Source organism: Phocoena phocoena, chromosome X (assembly GCF_963924675.1).
Source record: "Phocoena phocoena chromosome X, mPhoPho1.1, whole genome shotgun sequence".
In the NCBI taxonomy this organism is placed as follows: Eukaryota; Metazoa; Chordata; class Mammalia; order Artiodactyla; family Phocoenidae; genus Phocoena; species Phocoena phocoena.
Window position 1 is genome coordinate 130110187 of NC_089240.1, and position 17303 is coordinate 130127489.

The following is a 17303-nucleotide window of genomic DNA, read 5'->3' on the forward strand; positions in this document are numbered from 1 at the left end:
CTTTCATTAGATATTTCAGTCTGGGTTACAGGAGTCTTGTCCGGGCTTCCTATATGTGAGAATCATCAGCATACAGATGATAATCAAAGCAATGGGATTAGTTAAAATCACCCAAGAAAAGTTTGACGACTAAGAAAAGAAGAGAGTGTAAGGAAGAGCCCTATGGAAAATGAACATTTCAAAGGAAAATGAGGATCTGCCACAAAAGTGGGAGGGGAACCAGAAGAGTGCAGCATCTTAGAAAAATCTAAGAGAATAAAGGGTGCTATAAAGTGAATGTTTGTGTTCTTCCCACCCCAATTTATATATTAGAGCCTGGATCCTCAATGTGATTGTATTTGGAGGTGGATCTTTGGGAGTTAATTAGATCATGAGGGTGGGGTCCTCATGAATGGGATTAGTGCCCTTATAAGGGATGTGTGAGAGATACTATCTCTCCACCACATGAGGACACAACAAGAAGGCAGCAGTCTGCAAGCCAGGAAGCAGGTCCTCACCAGAACCCCACCATACTGTGGCACCCTAGTCTGAACCTTGCCAGTCTCCAGAACTGTGGAAAATTAATTTCTGCTTAAGCCATTCAGTCTGAGGTATTTTGTTAAAGCAGCCCAAACTAAGGGGGTTTCAAGAAGGAGGGAATAACCAATGTAAAATCCTGCAGAGTTGAAGTATTGTAATGATTAAAAAGTGTCTATTCTAGCAACACGGTTGAGAATTTTGACTGGAAAGTAGAAGTTAAGTCTGTGTGTGGTGAGAGGTTTGGGGTGGTGTGGGGTTGAGAAAGGTGACTTTGGAATATTTTAGATGAGAGAAACTTTGACAATCTTTAAATGCTGATAATAAAGGGCAAATAAGCAGGGGGCCGTTGAAACACGAGACAGACTAGTTTATTAGTGGAGCTCGACTGAGTAAGTAAGAAGGAATAGGGATGTAAAGGGGATGAGGGAGTTTACATCAAAGGAGAGTAGTTGGTTTATTATTATTATTACCATTTTTATTATTGCAAAAGAATGGGAGAAAGGATTGCTGAGGGATCCAAGGAGGTTAAAAAAATTTCGTGGCGAAAGTAGAGGGAATTCCTGTCAGGTGAATTCTATCTTGTCTGTGAAGTAACAGGCGACGTTACCTGCTGAGACTAAGCAGGGAGACGGTGGGGAAAGCTCGGCTCTTCATTTATGCCGCCGGTGGACTTTTTGTGGCCGGGCATTCTCTCGCTTTCTCTAAGGAACAGCGCTTGATGTTGTTTATGACAAGAATTGTTGATGGAGCGAGTGACAGATTCGGCGATCGGCGATAGGCCAGCCGAAACTACCACTCCCAGAATGCAGTGCGGCTCCTGGGAAGTGCGGAGGTTGGGAACGCAGCAGGCCCCTCCCCTCCTCTCGCTCCCATTGGAGGAGCGCTCATATTCCCAGGAAGCCGCGCGCGGGCGGGGCGCTTTTGCGGAAGCCGGCGGCGTCCGGTTCAGCCTCCTCCGGGAGCAGGCAGTTGGCGACCCCGCGCTAACCGGCGCGACTCTGTCCCGATCCCCGAGTTCTCACACGGTGTCCAGACAGGTAAAAGCAGCGGGGAGCGCTGGGCCGAAGGCGGGGAGACGATGGCAGAGGGAGGGCAGAGGTGTCGACGGGAAGGTGGAATTAGGAGGCACTGCAAGGTTGACTAGGGCTTCTCTGGTGTCGACAGTTCGAATTGTCGGACAGGTCCAGTTTTGGTGAAGTGCGTTTTATGCCGCTAACAGGGCCTCGAGTGAAAGAGTCAGAATGCGTCACTTAAGTTGTTACAGAGGAAAAAAGAATGTTAACTTTCCCTCAGTTTGCATTCTGCAAGACCTCTTTGTACCATTTGAATATCTTGAGATTTCTTGAATCTTCTAAAAACTCTCTACGCCCTTGTTTCGATGACGTCACTTTCTGCTTAACCTCCTACTTCTAGGCTCCTAGCCCTCTGCGTGCCCTTCCTCCAAGGCCCAGTGTTGTAATTCTTCTTCCTCAGTTCGGATAGGAGCTCTATATCTCTGCCCCGACCTATTTCCTCAGCGTCAGACCTGTACAGTGTTGTTCTTCTTATTACTATTGGCCAATATTCAACAAACTGACCACGTACTAGATTCTTTAGTAAATGCTTTACACCTCCCTCCTCCATAACCCCCACAAGCAATCAGTTATCAAGTCCTTTTCTTTTTGTCTTATTAATTGCTCTCAACTACCTGTACCTCCATTGTCCCACCCTTGATCCTGGAGTATACTGTCATGTTTCGGACATTTTTTCCCTTTGAAAAGCTGTGACTGAGAGCAGAGCCACTCATATGTTTTGTTTAACACACATTTATTGAACAGCTAATATGTGCTAGACACTCTTGTAAGTGCAAGGGATATAGCTGGAAACAAGACATAGAAGATCGCTACTCTCAGTAGCTTACATATTTGTGAGTGTGTGTGGAAGGGGCAAACAAGAATCAAGGTGATGTTATATGGTGGTGGTGGTTAATGCAAAATAGAACAAATGTTTTACTTGACAGGGTAGTCTTCTGTCCTGAGAAAGTTAGAAGGGTTGGGTTGGGTCTCAGAGCATCACCGCAAAAGAATATTTGTAATACCAACAAGAATAGTCTTGATCTGTGACCAGACTTCAGGATTTTCATAAACACTTCTTCTTTTTCTCTTTCATATCAATGTTTGTTCTTCATTCTTCTGTCTCCTCCAAGGTTATTACATCAGAATTGGTGGCTTTTCTGTCATTTGCTTAGTTCCTGCCTAAGAAGAGTTGAGGATTGGATTATTCTCAGCTCGACTCCTTTATCTTAGGGAGATAGTTTGGTAATCAAACTATTGTTCTTGCCAGGTCCTACTAAATATAAAGTTATCTGTCATTTATAGTATATTTAAAACCAAAGCATGCTCAGTGTTTATTAAATATTTGAGGGATTATTATATGTCAGGCACTGTGCTGGACATTGAGAACCTAGTAAGGATAAAACAGACACTTTGACCTCTCTTCCAAGAAGAAATAATTGTATACTGAGGGAATTCCCAATACATAGGCTGACACCTGCATTTTTTTTTCTTCATCCAAGATGAGATAATCACAAAACTTTAAGAAATCTTCTAAACAATTGGGTGCATTCTTAGATTATTCACCCTTAAAGTTTATTGCATTTATTTGTTTATGTCTGTCTTCCATATTTTACTATGGTTTCCTTGAGTATAGATGTCCTTTCTTGCTGGTCTTCATACCTCCAGTGTTTACTATATTGGGTGCCATATAGTAAAGCCTTAGAACATGTGTTGAACTGAAATAGAAAAACTATTTCAGGAAATACAAGTTACTTAATTTATACAAGGCCTTCTTTTTACATATGGCCATTAGACTTATCCCAAAACCTTCTCATTTGCCAAATGTGGACCATTCCATCTCATCAGGCTAGTTTATTTACCTTCTCAAGCATGTTCTCACTTCTGTGCCTTCTCTTGTTTCATAGCTGTCTCCTAAAATGAGTTCCCATCTTTTTCCTGAGCACCTTCCATGCCCCCCACATTTAATGTAATGGGACAATTTAATAGTATGCCCCATGATACAATGGTGGAAAAAATTTAATTTCCATAATGTATTTCCTGTGAAACATTCTGCTAATGAACTGTTGCAAGGATTAAACATAATGCATTTCCTTGCAGTAATACAGATAATGGTACAAAATGCTTTCTTTTGATTTGGCATTGGCTATTGCCATGCGCTATGTGACGAGTTAATTCTTCCATTTCTTTCTTCTGTTTGAATAGTTGCGCAGTGTTTATTCATACAGCACATTATAGTATCATTTGGGTTCCATTTGGTACAAACACCTTTGAGTATTATTTTTTGCTTAGCTTGAGATAATTTATGAGTTAGTTATTCTTCCACACTGTCATTTTCAGAATGTCAGAAAACTAAGTCTCAGTTCTTAAAAATAAAAGGCTTTTTCCATGCAGATATCTTTCAGATGTAAATCGTTACTGCAAAGTATAAATTTTGTCCTTATAACTGATTAAAAAACACAACAGGAATACAAGAGTGCTTGAGTCATGATTGTCATTATGATTTTAGGATGTGTCAGCCTAGGAGCAGCCAGACATGCCTCCAATACATTAAAAATTAAGCACTGTTTTAGGGAATTTCTTGGCACCTATGCCTTCGTAATGCAAATGCAGCACTGAATTGTTTGCCATCACTCATTTATATGGTATACATGTAGATAATCCGGGTATTCGTATATATTTTTAATGTTATCAAAATAAAAATACAGAATTAAAAAAATTCTCAGAACACAAAGACTTGAGTGTGAGAAACACCGACTCGTCCTTTTACCCTCCTCAGTTCCCTGAAACCATCTTCAACTTCCATTTGAAGATGCCTCCACTGAGGAGGGACATTTATGTTGTTGCTGTGCTATTTTGTTAGCAATATATTTAATGCAGGCAATCCCTTACAAATGGATATATCCCAGATTTTCCTTTGTAAGATTATTGTTTGAAAATCTGGGTGCATTTTTTTCTATAAATAATGCTACTTATGGCATTTCGGTTGTTAAGCCAACGAATAGCATCATGTATAACCTTTAATGGACTTAAAGACCTTGACCACAATTTCTAATAATTCCTCTATAAAAAACTACATTCAGAATTCTCACTCGGATTCCCCCGTAGCATATCTTTTTTTTGGAATCCCAGCAACTGAAACAAAAATGTTCTTTCCTTAAAACTTTCTGAGCAGTAGAAGCTGGTCTTTCTAACTCTAAGCTGTTGGAGGTTGCTCTTCTGGCCCATCATTCTAAGGACAGGCCTCTAATATGATTATGGAAGGATGTGAGACAGAGGTTTTGGAGAAGAGAGGGAGGCAAGTTGGGGTGATATGAATATGTGGAGAGGGGAGAGTAGGAGTGATTTGGGAGGACTGGTGAGTTCCCAAGATGGGATTTGTTGTGTCCTCAAAAAAGATGTTGAATCCTGACCCCTGCTATCTGTGAACGGGACCATATTTGGAAATAGGGTCTTTGCAGATGTAATTAAGATGTAAGTTAAAGTGAGGTCATACAGGAGTAGGTGTCCTTATAAGAAGGGAAGAGACAGAGACTACCATGTGAAGACATAGACACACGTGGAGAATGCCATGTGACTATGGAGGCACAGATTGAAGTGCTGCAGCTACAAGTCAAGGAACGCCAAGGATTGCCAGCAAACCACCAGAAGCTAGGAAGAGATTCTAGAAGAGATTCTCCCCTACAGATTTCAGAAGGAGCATGGACCTGCCAACATCTTGAATTCGAGCTTCTGGCCTCCAAAACTATGAGGCAATAAATTTCTGTTATTTTAAGCCTTGCATCTTTTGGTACTTTGTCACGCAGCCACAGGAAACTCATACAGGATTCTTAGCAGGAATGTAGTAGAATTGGGATGATGGCTGTGGGACCAAGCAAGGAGTGAGTAAGAGAACAGGGAGGAACAGTGTTAAGACAACTTGCCTTTATATTCCATTATCTTCTTTTTTCTTCTCTTTCTGGCTTATAGTTTAATTCTTTTTCCTCTTGAATCTGATCTTATATAGCACTCTATCATTTAATGGACATTCACATACTGCTAATAATTAGCAGAGCCATGTTTTCGGACTTCAAATGCAGTATTCTTTTGGCCACAGTTGTTTCTATTGTCCCAATATTCATTAAGGCATTACAGATTGTATTGCAAGATAATAATAGTGGGCCCATGTGAGACTTGATTACAGGTGTGATTTTTAGCAGTATAGGAAAGAGTAAGAAATGCTTATTTGTTTTTAACATCTTTATTGGAGTATAATTGCTTTACAATGTTGTGTTAGTTTCTGCTGTATAACAAAGTGAATCAGCTATATGTATACATATATCCCCATATCCCCTCCCTCTTGCATCTCCCTCCCACCCTCCCTATCCCACCGCTCTAGGTGGTCACAAAGCACCGAGCTGATCTCCCTGTGCGATGCAGCTGCTTCCCACTAGCTATCTGTTTTACATTTGGGGGTGTATATATGTCAGTGCTACTCTCCCACTTCATCCCAGCTTACCCTTCCCCCTCCCCGTGACTTCAAATCCATTCTCTATGTCTGTGTCTTTATTCCTGTCCTGCCTCTAGGTTCTTCAGAACCATTTTTTTTTTTTAGATTCTATATATATGTGTTAGCATACAGTATTTGTTTTTCTCTTTCTGACTGACTTCACTCTGTATGACAGACTCTAGGTCCATCCACCTCACTACAAATAACTAAATTTAGTTTCTTTTTATGGCTGAGTAATATTCCATTGTATATATGTGCCACATCTTCTTTATCCATTCATCCGTTGATGGACACTTTAGGTTGCTTCCATGTCCTGGCTATTGTAAATAGTGCTGCAGTGAACACTGTGGTACATGACTCTTTGAATTATGGTTTTCTCAGGGTATATGCTCAGTAGTGGGATTGCTGGGGCATATGGTAGTTCTATTTTTAGTTTTTTAAAGGAAGTTCCATACTGTTCTCCATAGTGGCTGTATCAATTTACATTCCCACCAACAGTGCAAGAGGATTCCGTTTTCTCCACACCCTCTCCAGCATTTATTGTTTGTAGATTTTTGATGATGGCCATGCTGACTGGTGTGAGGTGATACCTCATTGTAGTTTTCATTTGTATTTCTCTAATGATTAGTGATGTTGATCATCCTTTCATGTGTTTGTTGGCAATCTGTATATCTTCTTTGGAGAAATGTCTATTTAGATCTTCTGCCCATTTTTGGATTGGGCTGTTTGTTTTTTTTGATATTGAGCTGCATGAGCTGCTTGTGTATTTTGAAGATTAATCCTTTGTCAGTTGCTTCATTTGCAGCTATTTTCTCCCATTCTGAGGATTGTCTTTTAGTCTTGTTTATGGTGTCCTTTGCTGTGGAAAAGCTTTTGAGTTTCGTTAGATCCCATTTGTTTATTTTTGTTTTTATTTCCATTTCTCTAGGAGGTGGGTCAAAGAGAATCTTGCTGTGATTTATGTCATAAGGTGTTCTGCCTATATTTCCCTGTAAGAGTTTTATAGTGTCTGGACTTACATTTAGGTCTTTAATCCATTTTGAGTTTATTTTTGTGTATGATGTTAGGGAGTGTTCTAATTTCATTCTATTACATGTAGCTCTCCAGTTTTCCCGGCACCACTTATTGAAGAGGCTGTCTTTTGTCCGTTGTCTATTCTTGCCTCCTTTATCAAAGATAAGGTGACTGTATGTGCATGGGTTTATCTCTGGGCTTTCCATCCTGTTCCATTGATCTATATTTCTGTTTTTGTGCCAGTACCATACTGTCTTGATTACTGTAGCTTTGTAGTAAAGTCTGAAGTCAGGGAGCCTGATTCCTCCTGCTCTGTGTTTCTTTCTCAAGATTACTTTGGCTCTTCAGTGTCTTTTGTGTTTCCATACAAATGGTGAAATTTTTTGTCCTAGTTCTGTGATAAATGCCATTGGTACTTAGATGGGGATTGCATTGAGCCTGTAGATTGCTTTGCATAGTATAGTCGTTTTCACAATGTTGACTCTTCCAATCCAAGAACGTGCTATATCTCTCCATCTGTTTGTATCCTCTTTAATTTCTTTCATCAGTGGCTTATAGTGTTCTGCATACAGGACTTTTGTCTCCTTAGGTAGGTTTATTCCTAGATACTTTATTCTTTTTGTTGCAATGGTAAATGGGAGTGTTTCCTTAATTTCCCTTTCAGATTTTTCATCATTAGTATATAGGAATGCCAGAGATTTCTGTGCATTAGTTTTGTATCCTGCTACTTTACCAAATTCATTGATTAGCTCTAGTAGTTTTCTGGTAGCATCTTTAGGATTCTCTATGTATAGTATTATGTCATCTGCAAACAGTGACAGTTTTACTTTTCTTTTCCGATTTGGATTCCATTTATTTCTTTTTCTTCTCTGATTGCCGTGGCTAAAACTTCCAAAATTATGTTGAATAATAGTGGTGAGTGGGCACTCTTGTCATATTCCTGATCTTACAGGAAATATTTTCAGTTTTTCACCATTGAGAATGATGGTGGCTGTGGGCTTGCCATATATGGCCTTTATTATTTTGAGGGAGGTTCCCTCTATGCCCACTTTCTGGAGAGTTTTTATCATAAATGGGTGTTGAATTTTGTTGAAAGATTTGTCTGCATCTATTGAGATTTTCATACGGTTTTTATCCTTCAGTTTGTTAATATGGTGTATCCCATTGATTGATTTGCGTATATTGAAGAATCATTGCATTCCTGGGATAAGCCCCACTTGATCATGGTGTATGATCCTTTTAATGTGCTGTTGGATTCTGCTCGTATATTGTTGAGAATTTTTGCATCTTTGTTTATCAGTGATATTGGCCTGTAGTTTTCTTTTTTTGTGACATCTTTGTCTGGTTTTGGTATCAGGGTGATGGTGACCTTGTAGAATGGTTTGGGAGTGTTCCTTCCTCTGCATTTTTTGGAAGAGTTTGAGAAGGATAGGTGTTAGCTCTTCTCTAAATGTTTGATGGAATTCACCTGTGAAGCCACCTGGTCCTGGGCTTTTGTTTGTTGAAGATTTTTAATCACAGTTTCTATTTCTTTGCTTATGATTGGTCTGTTCATATTTTCTCTTTCTTCCGGTTCAGTCTTGGAAGGTTATACTTTTCTAAGAATTTGTCCATTTCTTCCAGGTTGTCCGTTTTATTGGCATACAGTTGCTCGTAGTTGTCGCATGATCATTTGTATTTCTGCAGGGTCAGTTGTTTCTTCTCTTTCTTCATTTCTAATTCTGTTGATTTGAGTCTTCTCCCTTTTTTTCTTGATGAGTCTGGCTAGTGGTTTATCAATTTTGTTTATCTTCTCGAGGAACCAGCTTTTCATTTCATTGGTCTTTGCTATTGTTTCCTTCGTTTCTTTTTCATTTATTTCTGAGCTGATCTTTATAATTTCTTTCCTTCTGCTAACTTTGGGGTATTTTTGTTCTTCTTTCTCTAATGGCTTTAGGTGTAAGGTTAGGTTGTTTATTTGAGATTTTTCTTGTTTCTTGATGTAGGATCATATTGCTATATACTTCCATCTTAGGGCTGCTTTTCCTGTGTCCCGTAGGTTTTGGGTCATCGTATTTTCATTGTTATTTGTTTCTAGGTACTTTTTGATTTCCTCTTTGATTTCTTCAGTGATCTCTTGGTTATTTAGTAACGTTTTGTTTAGCCTCTATGTGTTTGTATGTTTTACAGTTTTTTCCTGTAATTGATATCTTGTCTTACAGAGTTGTGGTCGGAAAAGATACTTGGTATGATTTCAATTATCTTAAATTTACTGAGGCTTGATTTGTGAACCAAGATATGATCTATCCTGGAGAATTTTTCATGAGCACTTGCAAGGAAAGTGTATTCTGTTGTTTTTGGATGGAATGTCCTATACATTTTAATTAAGTCTGTCTTGTTTAATGTGTCATTTAAAGCTAGTGTTTCCTTATTTATTTTCATTTTGGATGATCTGTTCATTGGTGAGAGTGGGGTGTTAAAGTCCCCTACTAATAGTGTGTTAGTGTCGATTTCCCCTTTTATGGCTGTTAGCATTTGCCTTATGTATTGAGGTGCTCCTAGGTTGGGTGCATACATATTTACAATTGTTATATTTTCTTCTTGGTTTGATCCTTTGATCATTATGTAGTGTCCGTTTTTTCTCCTGTTTTAGTCTTTATTTTAAAGTCAATTTTGTCTGATCTGAGAATTGCTACTTCAGCTTTCTTTTGATTTCCATTTGCATGGAATATCTTTTTCCATCCCCTCACTTTCAGTCTGTATGTGTCCCTAGGTCTGAAGTGGGTCTCTTGTATACAGCATATATACGGGTCTTGTTTTTGTATCCATTCAGCCAGTGTATGTCTTTTGGTTGAAGCATTTAATCCATTTACTTTTAAGATAATTATTGATACGTATGTTCCTATTACCATTTTCTTAATTGTTTTGGGTTTGTTTTTGTAGGTCTTTTCCTTCTCTTGTGTTTCCTGCCTAGAGAAGTTCCTGTAGCATTTGTTGTAAAGTTGGTTTGGTGGTACTGAATTCTCTTAAATTTGTGTGTCTGTAAAGCTTTTGATTTCTCTGTCTAATCTGAATGAGATCCTTGCTGGGTAGAGTAATCTTGGTTGTAGGTTTTTCACTTTCATCACTTTAAATATGTCCTGCTACTCCCCCTGGCTTGCAGAGTCTCTGCTGAAAGATCAGCTGTTAACCTTATGAGGATTCCCTTGTGTGTTATTTGTTGCTTTTTCCTTGCTGCTTTTAATATTTTTTCTTTGTATTTAATTTTTGATAGTTTGATTAATATGTGTCTTGATGTGTTTCTCCTTAGATTTATCCTATATGGGACTCTCTGTGCTTCCTGGTCTTGATTGACTGTTTCCTTTCACATGTTATGGAAGTTTTCAACTGTAATCTCTTTAAATATTTTTTCAGCCCCTTTCTTTTTCTCTTCTCCTTCTGGGGACCCCTATAATTTGTGTCTTGGTGTGGTTAATGTTGTCCCAGCAGTCTCTGAGACTGTTCTCAATTTTTTTCATTCTTTTTTCTTTATTCTGCTCTGTAGTAGTTATTTCCACTATTTTATCTTCCAGGTCACTTATCTGTTCTTCTGTTATTCTTCTATTGAATCCTTCTAGAGAATTTTTAATTTCATTTATTGTGTTGTTCATCATAGTTTGTTTGCTTTTTAGTTCTTCTAGGCCCTTGTTAAATATCTTGTATTTTCTCCATTCTGTTTTCAAGATTTTGGATCTTTACTATCATACTCTGAATTCTTTTTCAGGTAGACTGCCTATTTCCTCTTCATTTGTTTGGTCTGGTGGGTTTTTACTTTGCTCATTCATCTGCTGTGTTCTCTGTCTTCTCATTTTGCTTAACTTACTGTGTTTGGGGTTCTCCTTTTCACAGGCTGCAGGTTCGTAGTTCCGTTGTTTTTGGTGTGTGCCCCCAGTGGGTAAGGTTGGTTCAGTGGATTGTGTAGGCTTCCTGGTGGAGGAGACACGTGCTTGTTTTCTGGTGGGCGGGGCTGGATCTTGTTCTGGTGGGCAGGACGCAACCAGTGGTGTGTTTTGGGGTGTCTGTGATCTTAGTATGACTTTAGGCAGCCCCTCTGCTAATGGGTGGGGTTGTGTTCCTGTCTTGCTAGTGGTTTGGCATGGGGCATCCAGCACTGGAGCTTGCTGGCTGTTGGGTGGAGCTGGGTCTTAGCGTTGAGACGGAGATCCCTAGGAGAGCTCTCGCTGATTGATATTACGTGGGGCCACGAGTTCTCTGGTGGTCCAATGTCCTGAACTCAGCTCTCCCACCTCAGAGGCTCAGGCATGACACCAGGCCAGAGCACCACGACCCTGTCAGCTACACGGCTCAGAAGAAAAAGAGGAAAAAAGAATAATAAAAAAAATTTTTTTAATAATTAAAATAAAAAGGTAATAATGAAAAAAAGAAGAGAGCAACCAAACCAATAAACAAATCCACTAATTATAATAAGTGCTAAAAACTATACTAAGATAAACATAAAAATCTGAAATCAGTTCCAGACAGCAGACCCCAAGTCAGTTACTCCCAAAGTCCACTGCCTCAACTTTGGGATGATTCATTTTCTATTCAGATATTCCTCAGCTGCAGGGTACATCGAGTTGATTGTGGAGATTTAATCTGCTGCTCCTGAGGCTGCTGGGAGAAATTTCCCTTACTCTTCTTTGTTCGCACAGCTCCTGGGGTTCAGCTTTGGGTTTGGTTCCGCCTCTGCATGTAGGTCGTCCTCAGGCATCTGTTCCTTTCCAGACAGGACGGGGTTAAAGCAGCAGCTCATTAGGGGACTGTGGCTCACTCAGGCCAGTGCGGGGAGGGAGGGTTACGGAATGTGGGGCAAGCCTGCGGAGGCAGAGGCCAGTATGACGTTGCAACAGCCTGAGGCACGCCGTGTGTTCTCCCAGGGAAGTTGTCCCTGGATCTCGGGACCCTGGCAGTGGTGGGCTGCACAGGTTCCCGGGAGGGGAGGTGTGGATAGTGACCTGTGCTTGCACGCAGGCTTCTTGGCGGCAGCAGTAGCAGCCTTGGCATCTCATGCCTGTCTCTGGTGTCCGAGCTGATAGCCATGGCTTGCACCCGTCTCTGGAGCTCGTTTAGGCGGTACTCTGAATCCCCTCTCCTTGCGCACCCCAAAACAGTGGTCTCTTGCCTCTTAGGCAGGTCCAGTCAGCTCCCAGCCCCCACCCACCCCAGTGGGTGAGCAGACAAGCGTCTCAGGCTGGTGAGGCTGGTTGGCACCGATCCTCTGTGCAGGAATCTCTCCGCTTTGCCCTCTGCACCCCTGTTGCTGCGCTCTCCTCCGTGGCTCTGAAGCTTCCCCCACCCATCTCCACCAGTGAAGGGGGCTTCCTAGGGTGTGGAAACTTTTCCTCCTTCACAGCTCCCTCCCAGAGGTGCAGGTCCCATCCCTATTCTTTTGTCTCTGTTTTTTCCTTTTTCTTTTGCCCTACCCAGCTACATGGGGATTTTCTTGCCTTTTGGGAAGTCTGAGGTCTTCTGCCAGTGTTCAGTAGGTGTTCTGTAGGAGTTGTTCCACATGTAGATGTATTTTTGATATATTTGTGGGGAGGAAGGTGATTTTCACATCTTACTCCTGTGCCATCTTGAAGGTTCCCTCAAGAAATGTTTATTAGTGACATCTGAGAGGAAAGTAAAGTTTTGGATGTGATGTACCCAATGTTTAATAGGCATTTTTAAAATTGAGGACTGCTTTTATTGAATAAAACACTGCTATGCATAACTTACATAGCTATCCTTATAACTTATATTCACTGTTCCTAGTTATATTCCAAATAATGTCCTCCCTCTTCTAGGTGACTATACTTTATATAAACTTGAAGATTGCTGTCTTTTTCATGTGTAATATTTCTAGTTCCTCTAGCCATTCTTCAAGTGATACAATCTCCAGGTCTCTCACCATACTTTGCCCTTCTGTCCAGTCTTAGAATACTGTACCTAGAATTGAACTCAGTATTACACATGTGTTCTAAAGAGTGCAGAGTATAATGGCAATAGTACTTAAAGAGATCAAGACACCCTGTTTCTTAATGTAATTTAAGATTACATAAGAATTTTAAGCAATTACATCATAACACTTCATAACGAACTTATGGTCCGCTAGCACACTAGATCTTTTTGTATTGTTGCTAAACTCAGTTTTCTTCTTGAAGCTGCTAAAGGACTGAAGCTGCTACCTTTTCATCTCTTTGTCTCAGGGACCATATGATTTCTCATCTCTGTTTCTCTTTGTGTTTTTTTCCCACTCCACTGCATGTCTCTTTGACCCTTACCAATGACCTACTTCCTTATAAAATTTCAGTGACTGTTTTATAATCTTAATACTGTGTATCAGTGAACAGAGCTGGGAGGTGACACTTGTTCCTTCTTCAAGGTTTCTTTTCCTTTGGCTTCAAGGCCACCATACTCTTCTGGCTTTCCTTTCACTTTCCTGGTTGGTCCTCCTCCATCTTCTTTGTGGGTCTCTATTCATCTACCTTTCCCTCAACTATTTGGTATGCCTTGTGTTTTGTCTTTGGTTTTTCCCTCAACTTTGGTTGTGCCTTTGGTTTTTTCTGTATGCAATGTATCTTCAGCAAATAAAGCATGTTTAAAATGGCAGGTCTAGATGAGCTCATCTAGGATAAGAGAGTGCAGAACCAGTACCCATGGAAAGTCAACATTTAGAGGTCAGCTAGAGGAGAAGGATTCAGCAAGAAGACAGAAGGAACAGCCAGACATTTAGGAGTGTTCCCAGAAGGAGGGTTATTCAGATGTGTTGACTATTTCTGAGAGGTCAAGTAAGGTGAGAATAGAGAAATGACCACAGAAGTTTGCAATGTAGAGGCTGTTGGTGATCTTGACAAGCATGGTTTTGTGGAGTGTTGAGGGGAAAAGCCAGATTATAGAAGAGAAGAATTAAAAGAAGATAGAGAAGCAGAGATAGTGTGTAGATGATAATTTTAAGAAATGGAACAGTACCTGGAGCATGTTACATGGTCAGTTGAGGCTTTTAGGTTCAAGGGATATAGTGTATGAGAAAGTCATTTGGAAATTATAACATGCTACTACATATGTGTGTGGAGAAATCCAGAAAGAAGATGGCTGAGGACACAACCCTGCGAAACACCTTCATTTAGAGAGTGCAATGAAGAGACTCCAAGAGGAGTTCAGCTCAAGAGACACATGAGCATTTCCGTTCTGTATGCTGTCCTTCATACCAGAGGCATTCCAAGAGGGAATCAGTGGATTCCCTGACCTCAAGCATTTTATAGTTGCTGTGTTTCACAAAACGTGGTCACGTGAATCGCCTGCATCCAGACAGGCTTGGCTCTTAAGTATATATTCCAGAGCCCCACCTCAGGCCTACTGAATCAGAATTTCAGGGAATTATACCAAGGATTTGAATTTTTAATAAGTGACTCTCACTTTGCCACCCAAGATGACTCTGGCTTATTGGATGAAACTGAACATGTTAACAAATAACATTAGGTTGAAGAGTTAGTTGAAGAATAGGAAGATATTTGTTCATCTCTTTTATGAGTTCATGCCATTAAATAAGAGAAACCAGGCTATTCTGTGGGGAAAAAATTAGTACAAATTCATAAACACGAGGAAAATACAGGCATACCTCTTCTTATTGCACTTTGCTTTATTGTGCTTCACGGATATTGCTGGGGTTTTTTGTTGTTGTTTTTGTTTTTTTAACAAATCAAAGGTTTGTAGCAACCCTGCATTGAATAAGTCTGTCAGTGCCATTTTTCCAACAGTATTTTGCGTACTTCATGTCTCTGTGTCACATTTTAATAATTCTTGGAATATTTCAAACTTTTTCAGTATGTTAGTTATGGTGATCTGTGATCAGTGATCTCTGGTGTTACTGCTGTGACTCCCTGAAGGCTCAGATGATGGTTAGCATTTTTTAGCAGTTAAGTTTTTTAAAATTAAGACATGTACATTGTGTTTTTTTAGGTATAATGCTATTGCACACTTAATAGACTACAGCATAGTGTAAACATAACTTTTATATGCACTGGGAAACCAAAAAATTCGCGTTACTTGTTTTATTGTGATATTTGCTTTATTGCGGTGGTCTGGAACTGAACTTGCAATACCTCCAAGGTATTACTGTAATCTTAAACTCATTCTGTATTGTTTTAGAAATATTTTGTTTATAAAGGATCTTACCATAATTTATAGAACCATTCCTCTCTTGCAGAAGATTCAGGTTATTTTCAGTTTATTTCTGTGATGGATAATGCCTTCGTAGGACAGGCAGAATATAGTATAGGGATAAAATTGTGAGTTCTAGAACCATACTGCCTGGGTTTAAATCCCATCTTTTACCACTTACTAGCTCTGTAATTCTGGACAAATTATTTAAGTCATTTATATTTCATTTTCCTCATTTTAATGTAAGTATCATGATAGTGTATTAATTTCATTGATGTAAGGATTAAATTAAGTGTTTAAAATGGTGCCTGGTGCATAGTAAGTGCTTAATAAATATGGGCTATTATTATTGTTAATAGGTATATTAGTGAATATAGAATCTAACTGCTGTTGAACTATTTCCCTAGGATAAATTTTCAGGATGGGATTACTTTATTAAAGGATGAAGACATTTTTATGTCCCTTTGCCATCTATGGTCATTGCTTTTCAGAGGATGATAACAGTTTGTGCTGTGTAATTTGTAAATGCAACCTATGTATCAGTGTAATGTATGTGTATGTATGCGTGTATCACATATACATTACATTGTATATACACACACACATAAAAATATATTATGTGTATGCATTTGGTTTTTCTCTAAATATGAATGCATATCAGTGTGGTTTAGATTATAAGTTTGTAGAAGACTGTGATTTTGTTAAGTCTGTTGTTAAGTCTGTTCTGTTTAATGTTACAGTGCCTTGGTCAATACTGTCTCCAGATGGATGTTGATAACGATAGTAAGTTACTTTTGAAAGATTATGTCAAAGAAATATTCTAAGTCTTATGTGTCTTTTTTCCTTTTGATAGATCGAAGCCATGGCCATTCTTTTCGCTGTTGTTGCCAGGGGAACCACTATCCTTGCCAAACATGCTTGGTGTGGAGGCAACTTCCTGGAGGTGACAGAGCAGATTCTGGCTAAGATACCTTCTGAAAATAACAAGCTAACGTACTCACACGGCAAGTGAGTTCTGCTCTGTGTGGGCAGCGGGTGAAAGAAGTGAATTATATTATTATAATCAGAAAAGTAGAAAACTAGAAAAGCAAGCTTCTCAGTAGATAATTTGAATAAGCTGACAGAACAATAATCTTTACCAGCTTAGAAAATGTCTGGTTCTATTAATTTTAAATTTAACTAAAAATTATTTTATTCTGTCATCAAAGTGATATTAATATTTTAAAGAAAGATATGGAAATGTTAGATGTAAAAGTGACTTTGCTATAGAGCTCTAGTACATGTGAAACTTGATGTAGTTAAGAAGAAGAATATTTTTTTCTTTCATTCTTTCTGTAAATATTTACTGAGCACTTGACTATCGCCAGACGCTTTGCTTGGTGCTGGGGATACAAGAAATCACTCAGTATTTGCCCTCATGGAGGTTATAGTTTAATGAAGGAGACAGTCAAATCCATAGGTAATCACAGTAGAGGGTAGAAGCTAGTGGACAGGGGGATGGTATTCCAGGCAGAAGGAACAGCTGGTAGAGAAGCATGGAGGCATATTTAGTGAACTGCAGGTGTTTGTCTGTGACTGGTGCCCAACATGGTGAAAATAAAGCTAGAGAGACCGACAGAAGAGAAGTCCTGTAGGGCCTCATAGGCCATGTTAAGGGGTTGTACTTTACCGTATGGGCAATGGGAAGGCATTGAAAGTTTTCAGCTGGGGTGTGACTTGGTAAGCTTTTTCTTTAGAAAGATCACTGTCGTGGCTGGTTGGAGAACGAATTGGAGGGGGCATAGGTGGGAAATCTTAGTAATCATAAAAAGTGCCTCAACCTTCCTCCTCAGTACTTAACAATCTTTTGTTACCTAACTCATCCTAATTTCCTTAGACCCTATCTCAGAAGGAGGTCCTTATTGGTTTCCAGTGCCAACTCCTTGTATAATTTAGGATCTAGTCTAAGCTGCTGTAAGAGAGAGAACCCAAAATACAGTATTAATTTATGAGATAGCCCAGAGATGAGTACTTCGGGACTGGTGGGGTGGCTCTGCCATTTTTAATTAGTGCCTTCCAACTCTGGCCAA

At 39.6% G+C, this 17303-nt stretch overlaps 1 protein-coding gene across 2 annotated transcripts in view; it reads left to right on the forward strand.

Annotated features, from left to right (window-relative positions):
• The first annotated feature begins 1450 nt into the window (after positions 1-1450).
• Positions 1451-17303, forward strand: part of VAMP7 (vesicle associated membrane protein 7) — a 66198-nt gene continuing 50345 nt past the window's right edge. Inside the window, exons 1-2 of one of the 2 annotated variants that reach the window (XM_065900749.1) lie at positions 1451-1556; positions 16088-16242. In XM_065900749.1, the coding sequence (XP_065756821.1) occupies positions 16097-16242 (146 nt within the window). In that variant the 5' untranslated portion in view covers positions 1451-1556; positions 16088-16096. Of the gene's footprint in view, positions 1557-16087; positions 16243-17303 lie in introns of those variants that run through there. The other variant, XM_065900750.1, reaches the window with a different exon arrangement.